Genomic DNA, 26,136 nt, shown 5'->3' on the forward strand with positions numbered 1-26,136 from the left:
TTGAGCATCCATCTTCTCCGTGTGCTAACATTTAGGCCTTCCTGTGTTCTTACATCTTGTCACTTTTAGGTCATGAGCAGCTTTCACTTCTATATTTTTCACCTATAATGATGCATGGTCTTTCTAATCAGGAGCTTCTTTAGGAACCACCAAAATCCAGGTATAAGTGCCTGGCAGTCTTATACCTTCTACTTCTTCCTGAACTTCACAATTATTTCAGTGTCTGTAACATGACCTGCTTCTTCCCAACCTTGGGATTTTACATCTTTGTCCTCCCCCAAGAACAATGGTTTCCCCCATAGCTGGCCCCTGTAATACACTCCCTCCTCCAATTGAGCTGGCATTTCTTTCTCCTTCCATTGGGTCTTTGTAAAAATCTCTTTTGTTTTCCTGAATGGAAGTTGATCCTTCTCACTCTTAGACTCAATCTACAGTAATCTCATCTGTAACACACACTGTTATTCTTTTCATAGACAAATAAAACCTTTTGTCTCACAATGAAGTGTACAGCCCTCATTTATTCTTATTTCCTTGTGTTTTGCATATATCCTCAGCTTCTGCATGCTTATTTGGGTCCATTGGTATTTTGTTTGTTTTCTTTGTTTTCTCTGCCACCTAATAAAATCCTGGATTCTTCTAGTCCCTGGGAACCCTGGTCATTTCTGTTGCCAACATCATCAGCCAGATTAATGTTTTTCAGGTCCAGCTCTCGCTGTTACCCTAGCCTGAGATCTGGGGCTTGAGCCTCTTAGTCTGGCCCTCCATTATTTGACCTCACCATACTGCCAACATACCCAGTGTGATCATGTGATTCCTCCCTTTCTACCAGCAAGATTTGGGTCCCCACATAGACTGCTTGTCCCCCACCTTTTCATAGCTTATGTTGTTTGCTCTGGCCTCTGAACACCTGTCAATCCTGTGGTCTATATTATAGATCTTCACTCTGCTATCTACCCTAAACACTTTGTGTTTTTCCTAACATATTCTGCACCCATGTTTAACCTGAACAAATTATTTTCAGTGTTATAGTCATTTTTTCCTCACTTAATATGAATATTTATATTTCCCACTGAAGAACTATTTGTGCTTGATTATGGAAATATGTATCAGATCCTGTTAGATGGGGTTTTTAAATATATAGAATATATGATACTTTTCTAAAATCCAAAAAAAAATTAATTTTACCAACTAAGATGTCCATTGATGGGTAAATGGATAAAAAGAATATGTGGTCTGATTACACAATGGAATACTATCAAGCTATACAAAGAATGAAATCCTGTCATTAGTAGCAACATGGATGAAATTGGAGGGCATGTATTAAGTGAAATAAGCCAGGCACAGAAAGAAAAATATTGTGTTCTTATGTATAGAATCTAAAAAAGTTGATCTCAGAAGTAGTTGGATAATAGGCATCAAAATACAGTTAAGATGAGAAATTAGTCCTAGCCACCCTATATAGTAAGTAGGGTGACTAGTTTATAGGAATTTATTACATATCTAAAAATAACTAGAAGAGAGGCGTTTGAAGGTTCCCAACACAAATGCTAATTGCCCTGAATTGATCATTACACATTAAATATGTGTATCAAATTATCATGCACACACTATAAATATGTACAATTATTATGTGATTAAAAATTAAAAAATTAAATCTGAATTCCAAGACACATCTATCTGTTTCTACCAGTTGCAGACGAGAGACTGTGGACCTGTAGTGATTTGGGCATATGATAATATATTAGCAAGTGGTTGCATCCCTGCAGTGCTCTGGCAAAGTAAAAGCATAACAGGCATCCCAATCGCTTTTAAACTGCCTTTCTGGATTGTTCAACTATTTGAAAACAAAGTCATATGAAAAGATTATAAATTCCAGGAGGGCCAAAACCCCTAAGTTCTTTTTACATCTCATTATTACTAAGGATGAGGTTATTGTATAGGACTATTATAAGTTCGTTCACTTCTGTGGAGCACAGTTCTTATAGACAACAGAATCAAAATACCCATCACATCTCAAATGTGATGACAGTTGACATTAACACTGTCTTAACTATTGCATAGGACCAGGGGAAAAGCTATTTTTGCTTCAGGACACCTCCCTAAATATTAAGAGTACAGGCAGGGTCACCCACAGGTTAGGGTTACACTAGTTTATACAGGGGGAAAATGTGCACTTAAAATAATAAGTGAATGTTTCATTAAGTGCCGCAGTCTGGCTGGGCACAAAATCATGAGCCACTCAAGCAGGAACAAACTTTATTTTTTGAAACTGCCGCCACTGCCCGGTCCGCGCCGGAACCCCAGAGCAAGTTCCCCTCCTACTGCACTTCCCCAACCAATGGGAACTCTCCAGGAGTCCCATAGCAGGCCCAGGTGAACAGCAGGAGTCCATATCCATATGAATGTAAATCTTAACATAATCATATCATCTCAATGGCTAGCTGGCATCACCTTTCAACCAAAAATGCCATGCTTCATATTACTTGGCTGTGGCTCTTAGCAATTAAGTGTTTGGGTGTTGATATTTTAAAAATTTTATGTAGTTCCTCCACTGTCATAACAAAGTGACTGACTCCCCTTTCACTCTCAAGGAATGCCATCTTGCAATGGCATTTACCAGTCCTAGACTTGTAGATGACCTGTTGTTTGTAGTAGTTTTTAACCTGTTTTAAGGGCCAATAGGAAAAATCCAAACTCTGTTCAGCCATATAAATTATATGTGTATGAAGAGAAAAGATTTTAACTGTTGTTTACTCTTGAGAAGCAGTCTTTCTTTCCTCAGTAGGGTAGCATCTAGTAAGACAGTATCACTATGTAAAAATTAAGACGGATTCTGTAGAGTGAATTAAAGATCAGAAAAAATTTGAAGCCCAGAAAAATGAAAAATAAATACTAATTTCAGTAACTAGGCAACATAGGTCCACTGGAAGGATTCTCCTACTTTTATATGATCTGCTTCACTTTTCTCTAGACACCACTGGTGCTATGAACCTTGCAGTTACTGATGCCTTCTACTTGTGCTTCTAGCTGTTAAGGGTTGCCCCGACTTTAGTGACTCTGCACAGGACAGTGCCATACTGGTATTAAAGTTACTTATTTTCAAACAAAATTGCCTTCTTTGAATTTTATATTTACAAAATTGTTGGCCCTGAAAGTTAAATATTAAGTTTTCATATCTCTCTCTCTCTCTCTCACACACACACACACACACATACACACACACACACACACACTTGCACACACACACACACCCCTTCTGCTGTAGCTTGTATCTCAAGTATCCCCTACAGGCCCATGTATTCAAGCCTTGGTCTCCCATATGTCACCCTTGGGTGTTGGTAGAACCCTTAGGAGGTGGGCCTAGTGGGAGGAAGTTAGGTCATTGGGGCTATCAGGAAAAATGGTGTATGCTTCCTATATTTTGTTTCTTCCAGGAAAATACTGGTCAATTAAATTTAAGATCTCAAGAAAAATATATGTAATTATTAATTAAATGTAAACAAGGGAGAATTTAGATGGTTTACAGTAAGATAGTAACCATTAAGGAAATGAATTGAGCACTTTCTGTATTTAATTTTCTTTTTGTGGCATCCTCATTGGAAAAGATCATTCATAAATGTCTCACCTTTCAAAAGGAAGAAATACAAGGGAAGTAGTATTCTGCAGTTAGAATATTGCCTATTGAGCCAGGCTCCTCAGTATGTTCAATACTGAAGATTTTATGAGGTCCTTTCTAGTTTTGTTTTAAGAATGATGTAAATTTTTAACCACATAGACATTCTTAACTGAATTTCTTTTTACATATCGGAAGTCAAGGGTCGCAGTTTGCTTTGAAATTATTTAGGTTATTTTGAAATGTAATGAAAATTAAGTTTCTAAAAAAAACTAGATATGAAATACAGTTGCATTTTTAGCAAAGTATACATTTATCTACTATACCCTTGCCTTTTAAAGCTAATACCTAATTTTTCTCTATTTGGTATTTATTATAAGTGTAGATCTGGAATACTTGAAACCAAGAAAGAATTCAGATGTTAGATTAAATATGAGACTTGGGAAGGCCTATATTAATGATCTCAGGGGAGGAATTAGATATTTGTTCTTATTTCAGCAGATAAAATTCTACTGTTACATTTAAACCATCAGTGAGATTGTTTGGGGCCCATTATCTCTAAGAGCGCATCTTTTAACAAAACAGTATGCTATACTATGATGGTTGATATTTCTGCATTTAGAGGCTTGAGATGCCATAACTGTGTCTGATGCAGAAAAGACAGTCTCCATCTTCTTGAGGATTGTTGGGTTTGAGGAAGAAAAACATTAACAGGTGGATCTCTGAACTGAAGTTTATCTTACAGGATAATTTGGAGATAAGTGAGATGAGTGGTATAATAAGGTATAGTATTAGTATGGAGTGGAAGAGCAAAGATAACCATTGTGACACCACCATATTATCCTGATGTTAAAATGTGCATTATTAATTAATTATGGAAAATAGTGCATAGGAATGCATATCCATTTGATTTTTGCCCTGTAAATGACTAGAATTTATGTGGGGACATCTTAAAAATGTATTATGTGTGTCTAGATTACTTGTAAATAATTTTCCATCACTTTTACCATCTATTTTAATTATATACTTTGCATACATATTACAATGTAAGTGAAGTATAACTTTCTCATATATTTTAATGTAAGGATTAAGTTGGACTATAAACCAAGATAAAAAAATTTATTAACAGATGTCATATTGAGGTTCATGTTGAAAAATTAAAATCTAGAATGTTGACTCAGTAGAAACAATGAATTTATTTACCAGTGACAAGAACACTGCCTTCCTTTGAATGAACCATTTTCAACAGTGACTAAGCTATTACACTTATATGATGTCTTGAGAAAAATCCAGTGTTAACTTGTAGGATAATGTAGGTCTGTAAACCCGGAAGAAGGAATTGGTGGCAAGACCAATGAGAGAGTAGAGGCCTAAAGTTTCAGAACATGACAAGAGATTCTTGTTGGTGTGGGAGTGATATGCTCAAGTAGAGACAAAGATCAAAGAATGGGATGGGAGCATAAGATGAGTCATCTCTGTGAACATCAAGGTCACTGAAAGTGATGGCATGAGCAGAGGGAGAAGGCAGTGATCTAGATACCTGAGTCCACAAAGTGAAGAGTGTGGTGGTCCCAACAGATGGGTGGAAGCAGGAGTTCTGACTGCTCTAGGCTTCAGAAACTCCTGTAAAAGGTGAATGTCAGTTAGGACTGACCAGGAGAGGGTATGTGTTACGGAAAAGCTTAAGAAGACAGGGGAAGTATAGTCCTAACAAAGGAAATATAGAACTTTTAGAGGATGAAATTATGAAAGAAAATTAAAGCCCAGAAAGACTTAAATTCAGCAGTGGGGGCAACAGTCCCAAAAAGACTCTGGTTTGAAGATTTTCCACTTTCAAAGCAAGCAGCACTTCCTGGGTTTTTGTAGGCCCCATAACAATAGCAGCTTGAGAGGTCTGTCATCGCTGAAAATAAAGCTTAACTCTGAAAGCTATGTTTATGTGATTTAAAAACATTATCTATATAGAAGTGGAGTAAAATATAATACAATACTAAAAATGGAAGTTCTAGCATATTTGTTGGGTCAGAGAAAGTAAAATGTTTACTAAGACAACAAATCAAACACAAAAAGCCAATGTTGCCTTTACAAGCCAGGAATGAGAGTCCACATGACTTCAGTAAATCTGAAGAGTGAATATAGATTGTAGTTCAAAAGAAATAGCTGCAGTCTAGTACATTATGTAGGGAAATCAAAATATGTATTACAGATTCAGAGTAGCCTAAGGCTTTCTAGGAAAAGATACAAGAAAAATAGAATAATATATAGTGTTCAAACATTAGTTTTATTCATATATATTACGTACTAAACATAGGTAAGGTACTATGTAAGACACTTTATACACTGTGGTCATTAATTTTTTAAAAGCACCAAATAGTGGAGAGAATGTGGAGCAACAGAACTCTCTATTCATACCTGGTGGGTATGCACAATGGTATGCTCACTTTGGAAGAAAATGTCTTATAAAACTAGGGATTCTTTTACTGCACAGTCCCTCAACTATGCTCCTTGATTTTCATCCAGATGAATTGAAAACCTGTATCCATAAAAAAATCTGCACATAGATGTTTGTGGTAGCTTTATTCATTAGTGCCAAATCTTGGAAGCAACCAAGATGCTCTTTAATAGGCAAATGAATAAATGGGTATACCCAGACAATGGAACATTATTTAGTGCTAAAAAGAAATGAGCTATCAGGCCACAAAAAGACATGGAGGAACCTTAAGTATTATAAAGTGAAAGAGGCCAACTTGAAAAGACTGTATATGGAATGATTACAACTACAGGACATTCTGGATAATACAGACAATGGAGACAGCGAAGCATAGTGATTTCCAGGAGTGGGTAGATAGGAAAGGATGCATAAGTGGAGCAAAAGTAACTTTAAGAGCAGTGAAACTATTCTACATGATACTACAGGGGTGGATCCATGTCATTATACATTTGTTAAAGCCTGTGTGAGGTACAACATGAGAGTAAACTCTGTAATCTAAACTTTAAGGGATAATGGTGTATATAAAAGTTTGTCTTTAATAACAGGTGTGCCCCTGTGGTGCCAGATGTTGATGGGGTGGTATGTATGTATGTATGTTGGAGGGACAGTGGGCATGTTGTCAGGATCTGCCCAGCTAGAGCTGGTTACTCACATACTTATTAAAAAAAAAAGTTTATTAATTGAAAAGGAAAGTCAGTAGGATTCAACATCTTATTTCTACATTGTAAAATTCATGGGTTCCTGTGAGCTGTAGGGATTTAATGATGGAGAATTAGAAGGTAAAATGGTGAGGGCCGTGCACATTCACTTACGGTCCAGTCAGTTTGCATGAAGATAGTTTGTAGTGCTCACGCACTGTTTACTCTTGTTCAGAGCTAGAAACTTTCTCATGTCCTTCCTTGTTAAATGCACCACTTCTGGCTAATTTTATATCTCCTACCATGAGGGAGAAATTAGCAATCCTGTTATTACTCATAAGACCCATGACTCTTTGAAATCTGTATTAAAACAAAGTAAGTCTTTAGCCTCTGTAGTTCCCTAACATCATTATATGTGTTGCTTTGTTACTCAGGATACTTTAAGGTTGTTTTTGTGTTTCACTGATGACCAAATGCAGGTGTTACACAGCATGTCCAAGAAGAAGTGAATAATTTAGTATACGGTTGTGTTGATTTACCATTTGGAATTTTTTACAGTAAAGAGGAAACAGCACATCTTTCATCCACATCATGTGTCCCCAGTTTGCTTCTCTTCCACTGTTATCCATATCCCTACTTTCTACACACTGCCACAAATAGGAGGAATAGGCAGGGGCCAGAGTGGAAGATACCTCTTATTGCCATCAAAGGTGGTTGTGTTCAGGATTTATTTTCTATTTTCTTTCACTTTCACATGAGCAGACCATTAAATGAGGAACAAACAAGCACAAGAAATCATTTGTTGCATGCATTTGGTAGATACTCTTATTCCTTTTTGGAAGCAGGGGTTGCTTCGAACATTATCACCTTAGTTGCTTTTCCCTTCTATGAAATTGTGAGACTTAGAAATTGAGTCACACTGTTAGACATGAAGAAAAGAGTGAGTAGACTGTGACATGACCTTATGAAAGGTTCCTTGTTGCTGATAAAAGAGATAGCAGGTTATAATGGCTTTTACCAATTTGTTCTTCTAAAACTCAACACAAACATGGTTTGGTTTTATTATTGAAGTACAGGGTATACTTGAAGTGGAAGAAGTCAGTTTATAAATAAGATCAATTTTTAAGACATCCAGCTACCTTTTCAGAAAGAGAACATGAACTCTAGTGGCTTAGAAATTCCACATGTATCCTCTCTGCAGAGAAGCTTCTAATTCCTCTGCCTCTTATCAAATAAGATTCAACTATGAGTGATATAGAATCATTTCTTAATTATCCATATTAAAATGGAAGTGAAGCAACTACAGGGATAATCCAAAACAGTGAAGAGAAGAAACAAAAGAAAATGCTAATTTTATCTTGAAGTATTTTTTAACAAGTCTGTTTTCCTTGGAGCAGGACTGACCTCATAGTTGTGAGGCCTAGTGTAAATGAAAATGCAAGATACCTTGTTCAAAATTAAGAAATGTCAGGATGGCAGTATTAGGTACCTAGATTGGGGATGAGTAGGAGATTTGTTTTCACTGGGATGTGGCCTCCACGTACCTCCATGTACATCTGACCCTAAGCTTCCCTGAACTAGCGCTCTGACCCCTGCTAGGGTGGAGGGCAGCAGTGGTTGGAAGAGGAGGGCTTGGTGAGACCTGGGGACTAGGGTGGGAGAGGAACAGCCAGGACTAGCATCAGGAGGCAAAATGTCTTTGAGCTAAGACTACATGTCCCTGAAGTCTATTATTTAATAGCTCCTTTGTTCTATTAAGTCATTTAAAAATATAAGTTTATAATAAAGTAATTTAAAAATTCTAAGATGACCACTTCAGAGCATTAAATGCCAAGGATTCTGTGTGCCTGGTCACACATTTATGAAGCTGGTCCTGTCTAGTTAGTATCAACTATTCATGTATAAAGCACCCTACAATCGTGCTGAATATGACTGGGGCAACAAAATTGTCATAATTTGTAATGTGGATAACCTTGACATAGGGTATCAAGAATTGATGGTAGATTCCAATCAATTCATTAACTATTCACTTCTTAGTATTTCAGAAGCCTCTGCTAGAATGTGGGGTTAGAGGTAACTATCTAAGTCTGTTTTGACTGCTATAACAAAATACTATAAGGTAGGTAGCATTTAACAACAGAGATTTATTTCTTCTAGTTCTGTGGGCTGAGAGGTCCAAGATATCAGCAGATTCAGGTCTGAGGACCCTCTTCGTGTTATGGCCATCTTCTCACTGTAACCCACATAGGGAAAATTCTGATCTCTTTGGCCCCTTGTGAGGCACTAATCCCCTTCATGAAGGCCCTAATCACCTCCCAGAATTCCTGCCTCCTGAACCATCACTTTGAGATGAGATTTCAGTATGTGAATTTTGGGTGGGTGGTGGGCTGGGGGACACAAACATTCAGACCCTAGCAATAGTCAAACAGGCTCACTATCTACTGGAGTTGAAAGATACAGACACTGGGACTGTAAAGCAAGGCAGACGATATGTACTATAAAAGGTACAGACAAGAACAGTTGGGAAATTGGGAGTAAAAAGATTAACAGGGAATGTGAGGAGAGATTGTGGAAAAAGGGATTACTTTTTAGTTGGGCCATGATGGATGGGTAGTATATCAATTGCCAGTGCTTAAGGGGCAAAAGGACAGCATAAACAAAGATAGTAAAGTACAGACCATTCTAACAGTCTGCCACTGTCACATTCAGACATGCTTTTCATTCATGCATTTTCCAGGCACTGAGCTGGAAGCAGTGGATATAAGACTATGGGATTTGGAATCAGATAAAACCAAGTTTGAATCACAATCTACCATATCCCAGTAGATGGTAAATACCTTGCTTAAACACTCTGAGCCTCAGATTTAGTCACCTGTGAAATAAAGATACCAGTTTTGTAGAATTATTGATAAAGATTAGGTGAGATAATGTTTGCAAGATACTACAACCAGAATTCTGTCTAGTAAAGAAGACAAGCAAGCAAATAAATTATTGTGATTATAGATGCCTGAGGATGCTGAGACTTCACAAAGATATGATATTTGCCAGGCACAGTGGCGCAGGCTTGTAATCCCAGCAGCTTGGGAGGCTGAGGCAGGAGGATCATGAGTTTAAAGCCAGCCTCAGCAATTTAGTGAGGCCCTAAGCATCTTAAAAAGATTCTGTCTCAAAAAAAAAAAAATGCTGGGGATGTGGCTTAGTAGTAAAATGCTCCAGGGTTCAATCTCTGGTACAAAAAAAAAAAAAAATGTGGTATTTGAAGTGGGGTCTAACATGTGTAAGGTATGTATTGGGAAGGCAGAGGGAAATTGAGAAAGACCCTCTGAGATTTGAAAGTGATGAACCCCGTCATAATCTGTGGGATTGGGTATGGGGGAGTAATAAGGAAGATGAAAATGACATATATATATGAAATCTTTAATGTTTCATTTATAACCCCAAAGTACTTACTAATGAAAAAATGTCCCTCCTGGGAAAGGGCAGAAAACCTAGCTGAGCTTTCAAGTAAGATATAAAGTTTCTGCAGCAGATGTTCTGTATGGTTTGTTTTTTTTTTTTTTTTTTTTTTTTTTTTTGTAAAACAAGTCTGGAGCCAGGAGGGGAGGCGGGAGAGAAAATGAGTGTGTAGTTGCTTTTTCCATCCTCATGTGGAACGTCATTTTGCTTAATTGGTAGACACTTAAAACACGATTGGTTCTTTTAAAAATAGGCGTCTTCCTGGTATTGGTTGAAATGTTTCACCATGTGTTGGTGCTTTAAAATGCCTGTCTTTTTATTTCTTCTTCCAGACTGAACACTTGCCTTTGCAGACTCAGAAAAAAGAAAGAGAAATTTGCAGTCTCCCACACTCTGTAAGTAGCATGGCCATGTTGTCAGGATCTGCCCAGCTAGAGCTGGTTACTCACATGCTTATTAAAATATCATTGGATTCCACAAAAGTTCGTTTTATTCATCTCTTCTCTATTAGAGTGCCTGTGCTAAGATTTGGTAAAGACCTTGAGCTTCCTTACTCTTAGAAGTAATCTAAGAACTACTTCTAAGTAATTTCAGAAGTAATCAGATGTTATGAAACTAGTCACCAGGCAGAGGGGTCTGTACCATATACACCACAGAGCATCACGTGGAATTAATTTTACTGTACAAGCCAACTGTGGCTCAAGGTCAAACCTGAAAGAAAGGTCAAGACAAAAGGATATTTTGGGCAGCCTTTTTTATTCTCAATGTTGTCAGGCATAAGGTCAAGTGCCAGTTCATTTTGCTGTGTCCTTTCCCTAATTCCTCCATGCTGAATTTTGAGGTTTCTTTTTGTTTTAATTCTCTTTATATATCATATGTCAATTCTAAGCTTGAGCCTTGCTTGAGAGACTCCTGAAGTTCATAACCTTGCTCTTCTCCAGTTGATCTTACCTGATACTAACTCGTAATTTCAAAACCTAAAACCAATCACAGGCCCCTTCAGTTGCAATTTTGTATTTAGGAGCCTGCCACCATTCTTATTCAGGTATTGTAAGGAACAGATGATTGGAAAATGATAAGTTGTTGAACTTTACCTTGCCATTCAATTACTCATGGGTTATGAATCAGGGACACAGATTTTAATGAATTCTATTTTTGTCTATTTTTCCCCCCAAAGTGATAGAAAAATGCAAACAAGCTTCTCTGCTAATGTAAACAATGTTTGAATTTTTAGAATGGACTAAATAGCAAGAGTTTTGACGATGAGAACCCAGCAGGAGAAGATGGGATTCAGCAAATGTACCCCCTTTACAATCAGATGTGCTATCAAGACCGGAGCCCTGGCAAACATCATCAAAACAACGACCCCAAGAGAGTCTACATCAACCCACGAGAACATTATGTGTGATTTTCCTCTTTTACCAATGGTTGTTCTAACAAATGTTTATTATTAGATTGGGGAGAGAAACTGAGGCCAATTGTTATTTTATTCTCTCTAGTATAACCCATCCCAATCTAACTCTATTGGAAGTCTTGAAGAATGACTTGGAGCTAATAGCAGATTTCTTTCCTTCATTAAGGGTTTCTTAACCGCCAGCTGTGTTTGTGAACTTGACTGTCGCTTTGTGTGGTTCAGTGATGATGGTGTTTAACTACTAACATTTGGCCTACAATGGCATGTTCATTTGGAAGTGCAGCATCTGCCTGTGATGACTGTAGTCATTCTCCAGAAAGAAAGGCCCCAGCTGGTAGTATTAAACTCGCCGGGTCTCAGGCAGGCCAGCCTGTTCATCTCTAATTCAAAGGGATGGAAAAATGAGTTCAGAATCCATTTCACTGATTGTTTAGCTGGGATTTAGATTTCCCTGACATGATTAATGAAATTACAATACCTGTGTAAAAGGCCTGAGGAAAGAGGCAAGATTTGCTCTTTATCCAGAAACAACAATAACAAAAGGCAATTAAACCTTCAGTCCTGTCAGTTGCTTTTAAATAGCCTTGTCCCGGTGATATATGTCCCTTCTCTGTCAGTAAGGTCTTGTGGATCCACAGTTCTTGCTATTACCTGCCTACTTGAGACTAGCTGTATGTAACAGAAGTCCGCCTATTGCTCTGTCGAGTTCCCACAGTCCTGTCCTTTTTACCACATTAGCCCATTTTCCACCGATTAATTTCTAAAATCCCTGCCTAAATGGTATACAGCCTTTCTCCTTGTCCCCACTTTTCTCTAGGATTATACTCAGAATTTCAAACTAATATCAGTCCACATGGGTTTTAGCTCTCCTACATACTTCACACTGCTTATCTTCCATGTTTTATCTACCTCAGAAAAGCCTACTGGAAAATCACCTGAAAGAACTCCTGCTCTTAAAAGTCAGGTGAAAAATTAAAAAATTAATTTAAAAAAAAATAAAACCACTTTAATATAGCATATGTGCTAAACCCACATGTCCTATATTCTTCCTCCCATACTTTACCTCATTGAGAAGGGTAAAAAAAATGCTAAAAACAAACAAACAAACAATATAGTGACTTATCTACCAGGGTATCCTTTAAACTTTGATGTCTTGAAATGTCTTCTGGGAGTTTCCTCCTCTCCCTTTGCCAACTTTCCATCATGGGGATTAACAGTAGTAATTACAGTGGGTGAGCACAGACAGAAGGATCACAGGTACATGTGCAAATGCCCATCACTGACTTCTCACATCTGAAGGAAAGTATAGATTTACTGTGTATTCTGGAAGATTAGAGGTGTGTCACGGGTATAAAAAAACACTATAAGCTTGTTATATCTTAGGGAAGAGTATCAGGAGCACTGAAGTAAAATAGTGCACATTCCCAACCTAACGTAGCAAAGGGAAAGGAGAACATTAACCTAGATTTCTAATGAGATACCAAAGAAACTTTATGATTCATGTTGTACTGGCTTTAGTTTGTGTTTGAGTGTGTTTTCCTCTTTCAGTTCCATGCATTGTCAGAAAAATGATCTTCATTGTTCTACAGTAGTAATACATTCTCCCTCCATTACCTAGGGACCAATAATTCTGGGGAATAGGAAGCTTAAATTCCAACTCAAATCTTTGGCAATTTTAAAGGCAATAGATGTAGAGCATCAAAGGGTAAAACTCCAATGACTCTTATTGCAGAATCACTGTGCTACCTCTGAGTTAGAGTTTACTGCCTCTGTCACAAAGAAGATAATCAACTTTATTGCTTGGAATGCCATTACTGAGTGAGTGTAGCTGAAGGTATAGGAATCCTTGCATTGTTTTTCAAAAATAAGATGACTATTCAGAGCTCTTTGTGACAGCAAAGTGTTTTATAAATACTGGGGGTTGTGGTGGTGCATTACCTCCTTTACAAAGCTTTAAAAATGCCTTAAGTACTGGGAATGGTTTCTAGGGACTTATTGGGGAAACAATTGTTGAATTAACTTCAAAAAAGCACACTGTGAACCCAGACAAAGTACAGATGTCTTCGTTTGTACCACAGAAAGGGATTCAGAAGCACTGGGCTTCAGGAGTCCTTTGTCCTTTCTTCAGCACCTTCCCAAGAGGAACCACTGTCTGCCTTTCACATTCTTCGTGTAATTATGGAAAAGAAATATCAGGATGTAGACATCTCTCTTGCAGCCAACTAGCTGAGTATCCTCTTTGCCTTTCAGTCAGCTCTGATATTTCCTGAACAAACTGGTTGATTTTACAGCCATTGACCCTTTGCATGGGTCATATAAGAGGTTATTCTGGTGCCTATCATATTCTCTCTCTGAAAACAACTAAGTTGAGAAGAGTTTTTAAAGGGTTTGATCAACTAGACCCCTGAACTAAAAAAATGCTTTCCAAAATTAGGCTGTTGATCTCCAAATTTAGAGCCTAGACTGCCTGATGATGCCTTTTAAATTTGGAAGTTAGACTTTAAATGTCCATGAGTGAGGTTTAGGGATATAATATACAGCTGATATTAGATACCATGACTGGTTTACTAAAATACACTGTGCTAGAAATAAATCTTCATAGCACTTGGAAAGGGTGTACACTCACCTTAAACACAGCCTTTATTGCCTATTTTATATGTAGCCCATCCCTGAGAGTTTGCATTGTTACTGCAAGAGCAAAACACTGGGTTCTTTGCACACCACACTAATAGGAAGAAGCATCTGCATCACCTAGGATCAGCCTAACATGACAGGACAAGAATTAAATGGCAGGGACTTATTATCTCTTCTGTAATAGTTTTCCCTATTCCTAGGATTTTTATATGTTCTAAATTTGAAGAAGTCCATGCTTTGGGGGGCACATAATAATATGCAATTCTTACCTGTGCTAGGCTTTGCTACAACATGCACATAGTAGAGTGTAAAATGGTATACAGCAAACTAAATGAGCTGGCTCCCTTATTGTTTTCTGTGATCTTGTTTACAAGACACAGGACAGTTTCTTCATCCTTTTGAGAAAATTTCCTAAGTCCTCTTTCATGGTAGTTTAAAATGCATTTTTTTCCCATCATTGTTCAGTCTCTTCCTGCCCTGATTTCCTGGTGCTATTCATTACATACAGTTAAGACTGCCTTCAAATCTCTTAGTCCCTGGAATATAGAGGTTGAAAAGAACAGGTTCTATTCCCAGCTTTACCCTTTACTATGGAAAATTGGGCAAGTCACTTAACCTGTCTTGGGCATCAGTTGTCTATTCCATAAATCAGATTATAATATCTTCCTGAGAATTAAACAAGGAGATCATGGACAGCAAATTATAAGGTTCCAAACCAACAAGTGCCTTTCACTCTATTGTATATTGAACTTCAATGTCTGGCACCCTTACCAGCATTTAGAGAACTCTAATGTCCCCAGAAAGAACCAAGTAGCAACATGAAATTTTACTTTGACTATAATAAGTATTTCCCTTATGGAAAGTCTCACGTCTGAATTGTAGATTTTAAGCTTTAGCTAGAATGGAAAAATGCATGTTGCTATAACTAGTGGTGGTTCTTGTTTTACCAGTTACTGCTAACAACTAACATTATTGAGTGCATAGTATGAACTAGGTTCCAGAACAAGCACCTTACATGAATTACCTCATTGGATAGGACCAGACTGGTGTTTTGTCCTCTTTGCAAGAGCCCTCAGGAGGACAGACAGGCTCACATTACACACCAGGCCACCACCATAGGTCATGCTGATCATCAGTCAGCTATTACTTTTTTTCCAACCTGCTTTTGGTGTTAGGAAATATAGTTGGCTTGATTTTTTTTCCCCATTTTTAAGCAGAGGTATAGGAAGGATCATGGAATCATGAAAGAAAACTATAAGAAATATTAAGGTGAAAGCAAGTGGATATGCTCATTTTTTAAATTAGGTTTTGATGTTCTCTAAATAGTCAGAAAGGCTCTCATATCCACAGCTACAAAATGACACCTAAAACTCAAACCCATTCCATCCTACTTGGTTGGGTGTTAGTGGGCACAAACTTCTCTCTGACATCTTTCATCAAGGTAGTTCTTTGATACACTTACTGCTCTGTTTCTTTTTCTCACTTTCATTGAACTCCCAGGGGTGGTAACACTGGTATTGTGGACAGGTGAAAAGAGGTGCCTTTGGTAGAAAACTAGGAGAAGAATAGAAAGGGTGTGAAGTAGAAATGTCAGGGACTCACCTGTGGCTCAGCTCTGTGCTTGTCTCCTTCTGGCTTTTGACTGGCAAGGCATTCATCCGTCATGCTTCGGCAGACCTTATAGAACCATGGACTTTCATTCCTATTAACTAAAAAATAATACTTGCAAGCTTATTAAACTATAGGTTATAACTGGATTCATCTTGTTACCTTTGTTGAAATGCATGGGTTTCTTTCATCAAACCAAGTGATAAGCTGGCCTCTGCCAATTTGGGCATTTACAATTATTGGGTGTTTTAGTAGCCTCTAATAGCTGGTGGTGGTGGGGTTTACCTCTCCTCCAGCCTCACCAGGTGATTTTTTACACTGAACTCAGGTCTTAAGCTAAGCACTGTGTCATGTGTGTTTGTAAGCAAGTAGTCACCAGAACAGCCATCCAACCTGTCCTGTAAGCTTGAAAAGAGTCTATCTCTGTCCTTTAAGGTATTCTAATGACATCCTACCTAAAAGAGTTATTAGAAGTAAATCCAACTATCCCAGCAGTTTCAGCCAGGCAGCCAGTAGACCATTTGACTTTTGCACAGGATGAGTTAGGAATCCTAGGTCAGGCTTCTTCATGGAGAGCCGGAGTGCGCTATACTACTTAGGCCATTCCACATAGCTTTAATGCCACTAATTTGACTTTTGAAAATACTCACTTATTAACAAGGTCTTTGGTGTTAAACTAAAGACAAATAATCTCTAAGTGAACAGTTTTTCAAATGCTAAAGCCCCTGGAGTGTGTAGTCCTGATTGGGATACTTCGAACATTAACCAACCAACTACCCCCAAGGTAACATGATTGTATAAGGATTTCTCAGGTTTTCATACCTCTAATGTCAACTACTTGCTGAAGAAAATTTATCAGCATTTATTCTTAGTGACAGCTTGCCCCTTCTCCCCGCAGGGTGTGTGTGTGTGTGTGTGTGTGTGTGTGTGTGTGTGAGAGAGAGAGAGAGAGAGAGAGAGAGAGAGAGAGAGAAACAGAGAGAAAGGAGGAGGGGTATATTTAAATTTCCATTACCAGCTTAAATTTGTAAAATACTATGTTTATTACTACTGTATGACCATTTCTGTATTAATTATTTGCCTCTACTTAAGTTTCAACTCAATTTTAGAAGTTTGAAACTGAGTAGACTAGAATAAGAGAATGTAAAATAATTCAAAGAAACTATTCATCTTTTTATCATAAATTATCAATTGGAACCATGATATAGAAGTTCCCTCTGAATCTCAGAAAGAAGAGAAACTACTATTGACAAATAAAACATTCTCCATTCTGTTGGTTATGAATAAATCTATTCCATTGTTCCCAATCAGTGTTTGGGACCTAAGGCTATTATCTATATAAAGTGACTAGTTATGTTCTTATCTTCCTGCTGTGAAATTTAGTGTTAAATGCTTGAGTTTCAGAGAACCAGGTTTTCTGAATATCAGTGTCTTGTAAACTTATGGAAAAGAACAACATCTCCATGAATTAATACTGGGCCGGGCCCCGTCTTCTAGGTGTTTCTGTTCTACAGCTATGTTGTTTACAGCTGCCAGAAGCACAGGAGTTACACAGGAGACAGATCAAGTGGAGATACCTTTTTGTACTTCAAGTTATTAGATCAGAGTTGACACCCCATATATACTCTTTGATAAACCAAAAGCAGCCTTATAGTCAATCTTTTGCTTCTTCTAAAGATGGATAAACAAACAGTTGCCCTCTTATGGTTTTTCCCAGCACTACCATTTGAAGTTTCTTTGACCAGTCCCCCATGGCCCAGCAGTATCCTTGGTATCATGACCTACACTGATTGTATTTATTTCCATGGCATGGGATTTAACTGTGAAAGTTGATTAGAGGAGACCTTGAGGGAAAGCTTCCCTGGGAACCCAAAACATCAGATTTGCTACACTGACTTAGAACTGTGGCCTGCCCTACTCCATATGTATCTGACAGCCATGAAGAGGTGTTTTATGTGTTTCCTCCAGAGGTTAATTTCCCTTCATAACTCACAGTGGAGCTATGAAGCCCAGAAGTGCACATGGTTTTCCAAGTGAATGGGCACTGTTGTTTTGGTTTTCAATATCTTCCCAATAATGACCAGTTTTTTTTTTAATTCACCCTAGCATATTGATCAGGCTAAATTAAATTCCTAGAGTCTTATTGGTGGATCACTGTTCCTTATATTTTTAATTAGAGGCTGCAGCATTTTGTCTTAAATGTATTTGTTAGAACTTGCCCACACTGTTTCATGTATGCCTCTGCTTTTTTCACATAGCCTTATGAGAATTTATTGCATGTGTTTCCTTTAACTGAGAATTTCAATACTCAGATGAGTATTTGTCATCTTAGATTTAATTATATACTTGAAATTCAAAATCCTTCATAATTTTTTTTTTAAAAGTTAAGTAGCTGGTATTGCTACTGGATCCCTGGATTATCCCACTGTCCATCCATAAAAGTTTCTGTTTATCCTCCACCTTCTGTTTCTATTACTAAGCCAATGCTTTAAGACACAACATCTGCTCCAGCCTATCCACTCTTCATGGGTCTTAACCTCTTAACTTCTTTACTTCTCAGTTTTATCCTGTAAGTTAGTGCTCTCTAACTCATAGGGGTTTATGCCATGGGGGAGGATAAGATATATAAAGGTTATCTTCAAGAGAGATCCTTCTCTGAAAGTGCTTTTATAAAAGCCCCTTGGCTTAGAAAAGAGAAACTACAGTTCCTCAGCTATTTTTTTTCCTATTCTTGTTTTGCTGTTTTTATTTCTGAAAAGTGATCTCTGACTGAAAGGAGTCTTTATTTTCATTTTAACTTTCTCCCCACTAACCTTTTGCCTGTTGAAACCTCTTCTTTATCCATGCTCTGAACTTTTTTACTTATGGAGCCAAAATGAATTCCCCCACAACGAATTCCAGGAATTTTATTCCTGCCATTAAATAAATTAATGTCCTTGACGCAAAGGAGCATCTAGCTTGCTGTTTCCACAAAGAGCCAGAAGCAAATGAGGTCTTGCTCTGGCACTGGCAAAGTCTCCCATGTGCCTTAGTTCTCCCTGTGTAAGCAGAAGTTAATTCAGCTGTTTCACTGCAGCTAGGTATTGTGAGTCCTGACTAACAAATGGGGCGAAGGCTTTTTGCAAATGTCCTGTACTGTATAAATTCATAGTGGATGATATGGAGTGTCCTCAAGTAGAAATAAGTATTTGTATAGCTCAAATCAGAACACTAATCCACCCACTGTTTTCAAAAGCAATGTTTTACTAACTTCTTTTTCATAGTGAAAATTAGTTTCTAGTCACTTAAACTTTTTATTTTGGTGTCTAGAAAGTGATCAATAGTATGTATTCTTTCTTGTCCTAAGTTATATTTTTCAGTTTTAGAATTGAAACAGTTACTTAACAGAGTATACATGGGTAAAGAGGGAGATTCTAGCTCAGATGTTGTAAAATAGAGAAAGTCAAAGATTAGCCTTGAATTTGAGATTGTATTTTAAATAGATGTTAATGTGAGTTTTTTTTTAGATATTCTTTATTTTTAAGTTACCAGAAATTGTCTTTTATTTTTGGAGTTTTGAATATATCATTCTTTACATGTTTTGAATAAAATGTTTTATCCATTCATTTTTTTTTATTTTACATTATCAATAAATCAATCATTAAAACACATAACCTAATTATATAACTATTAAACTCAAGATTTAAATAACATCTTCTATGTTAACTATTTCTATACTTGAGTCTTTTTTTAAAATAATAACAAGAGCTTTTATGCTTCAAGCAATATAAAAATGCTTTTTAAAACAAGGTAAGTTATATATTATAGTTTATTTATGAAAATTAATAATATTGTTTTAGTGAAGCTACATTCATTCCAGTTAAAAATTATTCTTCATTACTGATTAAATCTTAGGCATTAAAATTTCCTTTCTTTTATAAACTTTATATTGATAGTAGATGGTCAATACATGTTCTTTTTTACCCAAAACAAACAAGTTAGGTATCTGTGGTATATTCCTAAATTTGGGGGATGCTTTATTGGTATGTGCAATCCCAAGTCTAGGAACCACTTTTTAGAAAATATTATTTTATTGATATATTATAAAATTCACTTTTTTAAAATGTTAAATTCAGTGTTCTGGTGCATGCATTACCACAATAAATTCTAAAATAATTTTATCACCCTCAAAAGAAACCCATGCACATTCAGACAGTTACTTTTTAATACATCCCTCCCTCAAATCCCTGGCAGCCAACGTTACACTTTCTGTCTCTGTAAAACTTGCCTGTTCTGGACACGTCATATAAAGGAAAATGTACAATTTGTTACCCTTAGTGACAGGCTTCTTTCACTTGGCATAGTAGTTCTAAAATTCTTCCATGTTTCAACACATATTATTTCTTCAAATGGTCAAATAATATTCCATTGTATGGATATACCACATTTTATCTGTTCTTCAGCTGGTGGACATTTGAGTTTATTTGTACTTTGGAGAGATTATGATTATGAATAATATTGTTATGAACATTTGTGTCAAGTTTTTTGTTCAAACATAAGTTTTATTTCCCTTGCATATACATCAAGGAATGGGCTTGCTATAGCATATGGCAACTCTATGGTTTAACATGTTAAGGAACTGTACTGTACCAATTTTTGTGTATCCTCACCAACACTTATTATTTTCTCTTTTTTTACTGTAGCTATCCTGCTATGAAGCAGTATCTCATTGTGTTTGTTATTTTAATTTTTCTGGAGGCTAATGATGTTTGCTTGTTTTATACAACCCTTTAAGAAGGTAAAATCATTCTTAGCTCATAGGCCATGTAAAAAACAAGCAGACAACAATATTCCACCACATGTAACCAACCTCTGAGTTAGAATATAGAATTAGACAATTAGTTTAATATAGGTATCATAAATTTACTCCATATTGAAGAACATAGGGAAAATCATGAGTCTATAAAAGATGTAGAAGAGTAATAAAAATAAATGAAATAGAGTGCTGATAAACTAGCTTGCTGGTTTGAAAAAAAAAACATATTAATCTTTTTTTATCATTTGCTGATGGCCATGGTGTACATGCTCCTGCAATGGCCCACACTGCTGAACCTGAGGTTGAGAAGGGGGACATACATCAACAACATTGGCCAGCTGGTGCCAGCTCATACTAGTGCATCCTAACATAAAACACCTCTCACTGTGTTTTATATTGGTTGGCATAGCAGTCAGTAATTATAGCTAATGTCTTGAAAGACCATGGTTGGACTTTTATAAGCATGCAGGGGCATAGTGAACATTTGCCCTTCACATTGTTTTTTCTTTTCTTAGTCTTCATTATTCTGGAATCATAGCCACATATCCACAAAGTGAAATAAGAAACATGCACACTCCCTATTCCAATTTTTTTTCTAAAAAAACATGTTGGAATAAAATCAAAAAAGGGAACATGTTTCTGACCTGTCCAGAAAACTTCCTGGAAAATGTGTTTTAGTTGGGCATTGAAAACTTGGGATATGGCCATGTATCCGAAGAAATGAATACATTCTATACAGGTAGATGGGTTTGTGCAAGAGTTTAAAAGTAAGAGTCAAAATAATTGGGGAAAGATTTGTCTCCATGGTTAGATATGCAATATGTGATCAGATATTTTGCCTGTGAGTTTCTTCTCTCCAGGAGCTCCAAAAATAAATAAATAAGCCTCAACTTTAGATTTCTGTTTCTGCTAAAATAGCACACTGAAAGGGGAAAAAATCTTCTACAAGAATACTCTAGAGAAATTAGAAGGTGAATCATCCAGCAAATAAGCAGTTCATATCTGCTTTAAATATCCTTTTGAAATTCTGATCTAATACATTTCCAAGTTGGTATTAGTGTAGGTACTATATTTTAAAAGAATCCAACTGTTTTAGTTAGCTTTCTTATTTCTATGACCAATCTTGTCATAGAAGTAAAGAACAATTAGAGGAATAAAAGTTTATTTGGGGGCTCGTGGTTTCAGAGGTCTCAGTCCATAGATGGCCAACTCCATTTCTTGGTGCTCAAGGTGAGACTGAACACCATGTGGAAGCGTGTTGTGGAGAAAAGCAGTTTAGACATGGCCACCAAGAAGCAGAGAGAAAGAGAGCTCTGCTCAAGAAGGACAAAATATACACCCCAACAACACACCCCCAGGTACTCACCTCCTCCAGCAACACTCCACCCACCTACAGTTATCACTCAGTTAATCACTATGGGGGATTAATTCACTAATTGGTTTAAGGGTCTCATAACCCAATTATTTCACCTCTAAACCTCCTTTCACTGTTTCATACATGAGGTTTTGAGGAACACCACATATCTAAATCATAACTTCAACCTTCATGACCACAGTCTCCCAGGGTTCCCCTTACCTTTTATGAACACCAGTAGGAATACTGGTAAGGCCCAAAGTTAAGTGAGGGATTGATGTGTTTGACCTATGTGTTAACTCAAAGCAAAGAAAGCAGTAGCTTTGCTGAGTAGAAGTGGCCACTAGGTTTCATTGTTCAACATAGCAGGGGTGGTCCTATTAATTGCAGGGAGACATTCACATGGAGTTCAAAATGATTGATTTTCCAAATTTAAGATTTTATGCAAAGGGACTTGAACAATCTGTAACTCCTCTGTGAACTTTCCTGTTTTTTTTTAGCTATAGACAAAATAAAGCGTTTTCTAAAATGCAAAGGACATTCTAGCACAGATGACCCAATGCTATAATTCAGCCAGACTTCCTGGATTTCTTAGAATCATCCTGCTTTCCAAAGTCAACCTTGTTAACTCCATGGGAACACCTGTGCATGTTAGAAAGGGTTTGACTACAGTTATACCCTGATCCAGTGCATCACTTACTACTAGTAGTGTAATGTGAATATGGGGCCAGAAGAATGTGGCCTCGGTGTGTTTTCATTTTATCCTGAAGTTGAGACTATAGAAATGTCTGCCACTGTCCTATTCTCCATTCTGAATACAAACAATCCCACTCTCCACAGCTGCTTGTTTCCAAGAAGGCAGTGTGAGATTGTAAAGACAGCAAGACAGGGCTGATTTGCTGGGTACAAAATAGATTGCTAAATAGTCTTTACAGGATTCAACCATCAACAGAGGGCAACACCTGGATTGGTGCTCACCAGATTGGGTTCTCTGAGAGCAAAGAGTGAAAAGGAGTCCTGGTAAAGGGTATGTATTAGGAATCCATGTCTGAGGAAAGGATGGGGAGGAAGCAGGATTGGGCAGAGGGATAATCAAACAATTATGTGGGCCCAACAAACTTCAGCCAGCCCCATGGGAGAGTGTTACAAAATATATGGCTTATCAGACTCAGGTTAAATAGTCCAGTCCTCCTAACTCTGCCTCATTCAGTCACTGAACATGGGCCACACAGTCTGAATTTCTGAACAGTATATGTGAAATGTCTAGTGAATCTCATGAACATAGACATATATTCACTTCCTTTGCTGTAAAAGGCTCCCCAAATCTTATCTGATGTTATGAGCGTACCAGTAAGTCAAACATTCCTGAGTCCTCCACAAGTGATTTTGGCTAAAACCTCACAGGATTGAAAGCCAAACTAACATGTAGATGTATCTATTCCTTTCAAAAGAAGTCTCTCTTCCAAATGGAAGGAGCAAAATGTAGTTTACTTGTCACGGACTCATCAATAGACCTGTCAAGGAGCAGTGCCATATTGAAGACTCAACATTGATCTCTAATGCTGGCAGGTTGAGTATTGGATGGAAGTAGTTCAGAGATAGTCCTGAAAGTGGGAATGCACGCCGTTGGGCCCAGTCAGCATCCATCTCGCCTTCCAAGAGCCTTTCCACCCACTTGCCTATTATGTCAATGCTAGGGTGGCTGGTGACTAGGGTTGCCCTATGCTAACCTGCTGAGTTACTCATTGACTTGATTGTATTGTGTCTCTTCTATTGGGCAAGTTCCTTCTGGTGGTTGTTAATTGTGACATAAATACCCTTGCCCTTTCTGTTCATTAACATATGTCTGCTCCTGTGCTTCTAGCTCAGATTCCCTTGCCCCAAGTCTTCCTATTTTTGTCCTTCCATATTTCTGGACAAGAAACCTCCTGGTTAACCATTCCCAGAAGAGTGTGTGTGTGTGTGTGTGTGTGTGTGTGTGTGTGTACCCACACTAACCACAGCCACTCTTTATACAGTATTTAACCATGTGCACCTCTTGAGGCTCTGCCCATTGGGAAGATTTTTCCTTTTCAACATGTTTCATGACCATTCCTAAGTGGTTCTGCAATGTAGTTGCCATCCATTTTTGTTTTTCATTCACCTCCTGTCTTAATCCAGTTTGCACTGTTTTAACAATATGTGAGGGTGAGTAATTCATTTAAAACTGTTCTAAGACTGGAAACCAAGAAGAAGGGGGGAAAGCATCTGGCAATAGACTTCTTGCTGTTCATCCCATGGAAGAAGGCAGAAGGGCAAAGAAAGAAATGAATAACCAAACTTTTATGATAGAACCAATCCCACCAATGATTCTATTACAATGGCAGTTAAATTTCAACATGAGTTTTGAAGAGGACAGACATTCAAACCATACCTCCCTAAACCAAGTTCCTCAGATAGCTAGTTGCCAAGGAACTTCCATATAAGTATGATCTGAGGGAGGGTAAAATAAGTGTTCACCAAGTAGAGGTGTGCACCAAGTCTTAGGCCACTTACTTATACCTTCTGGTCCTGCTCATGCTTAGTCCTGAGGTAATATCTCCATATTAGAATGGATTTTTGCTGGGACTGCCCAACCTTGTGTGTTGGTGGGTTCTGAGGAAATTCAGCTCATGATGGGAAGTTCTAGATGCGTAATGTACGTGGTTAATTAGTTTTCTATAATGAGGTATTACATCTCTATCAGGGTCAGATAACTCATAGTCCCTTAGGGATCAAAAAGATGGACAGTTTTTTAAACAGTGTATTTTTTTTTCTATAGAACATTGAAGAAAGAAATTGAAGAAGAAACAAGATGAAAAGTCCTCCCATGTTCATTGATAGGCAGAATTAATATTGTAAAAATAGACATACTACCAAAAACAATATACAGGTTCAATGCATTCCCCATCAAAACAACAATGATATTCTTCACCAAACTATAAAAAACAGTACTAAAATTTAGTTGAAAGAATAAAATGCCTAGAATAGTCAAAGCAATTCTAAGTCAAAAAAAAGCAATGCCAGAGGAATCACCATACCTGACTTCAGATTATACTAGAGCCATAGTAACAAAAATGGCATGAGACTGGCATAAAAACATTCACATAGACCAATAGCACAGAATATGACACACAGACAAATCCACTCAGATACTCATTTGATCCTTGACAAAAGTTCCAAAAACATAAATTGGAGAAAAGAATCTTTTTAACCAATGGGGAACCTGGTTATCCTTATGATGAACAATGAGAAAAGATCCTCATCTCTCACCCTGCACAAAAGTCAAATCAAAAGACGCAGGAATTAGATCATAAATGACACAACTCTTAGAAAAAAAAAACAGGCTTAACGTTCTGACATATAGGCACAGTAGGAACCCTGAAGCTCAGGAAATAATGTCAAGAATTAATAAATGAGATGACATCAAATTAAAGTTTCTTCACTGCAAAGGACCATTAAGAGTGCAAAGAAAGAACATACAGAATGAGAGAAAAATCTTTGCTAGCTACTCTTCTAAGTAGTAATATTGAGAATGCATAAAGAACTGAAAAAAAAAAACACCAAAAAACTTCCATTATTAAATGAGCAAATGAACTAAGATGATGCTTCTCAAAAGAAGAAATACAGAAGGACAACAAATATATGAAAAGATTTTCCATATCATTAACAATTAGGGAAACAGATCAAATCTACACAGAGATTTCATCTTACTCTAGGTAGAATAGCAGTCATCAAGAATGCAAACAAGGGGGCTGGGGATGTGGCTCAAGCGGTAGCGCGCTCGCCTGGTATGCGTGCGGCCCGGGTTCGATCCTCAGCACCACATACCAACAAAGATGTTGTGTCCGCCGAGAACTAAGAAATAAATATTAAAAATTCTCTCTCTCTCTCTCTCTCCCCCCCCTCACTCTCTCTTTAAAAAAAAAAAAAAGAATGCAAACAATAAGAGGCTAGGGTGTGGCTCAGTGGTAGAGCCCTTGCCTGGCATGTATGGGGCACCAGGTTTGATCCTCAACACCACATAAACAATTAATAAATAAATAAAGGTCCATCAATAACTAAAAACAATTTTTTAAAATAGCAAACAATAATAAATGCTTAAGAGGATGTGG

At 37.4% G+C, this 26,136-nt stretch overlaps 1 protein-coding gene across 1 annotated transcript in view; it reads left to right on the forward strand.

The window, feature by feature from the left end:
* Window positions 1-25,357, forward strand: part of NECTIN3 (nectin cell adhesion molecule 3) — a gene marked incomplete at its 5' end in the record, with an annotated part of 139,037 nt that extends 113,680 nt beyond the window's left edge. The window contains 3 exons of the mRNA XM_081301957.1: window positions 10,531-10,593; window positions 11,433-11,600; window positions 24,804-25,357. Coding sequence (XP_081158083.1) covers window positions 10,531-10,593; window positions 11,433-11,600; window positions 24,804-24,824 — 252 coding nt within the window. The 3' untranslated portion in view covers window positions 24,825-25,357. The remainder of the gene's footprint in view (window positions 1-10,530; window positions 10,594-11,432; window positions 11,601-24,803) is intronic.
* Between the last annotated feature and the right edge of the window lie 779 nt (window positions 25,358-26,136).

Source organism: Spermophilus citellus (assembly GCF_964194105.1).
Source record: "Spermophilus citellus genome assembly, chromosome: 7".
Taxonomy (NCBI): Eukaryota; Metazoa; Chordata; class Mammalia; order Rodentia; family Sciuridae; genus Spermophilus; species Spermophilus citellus.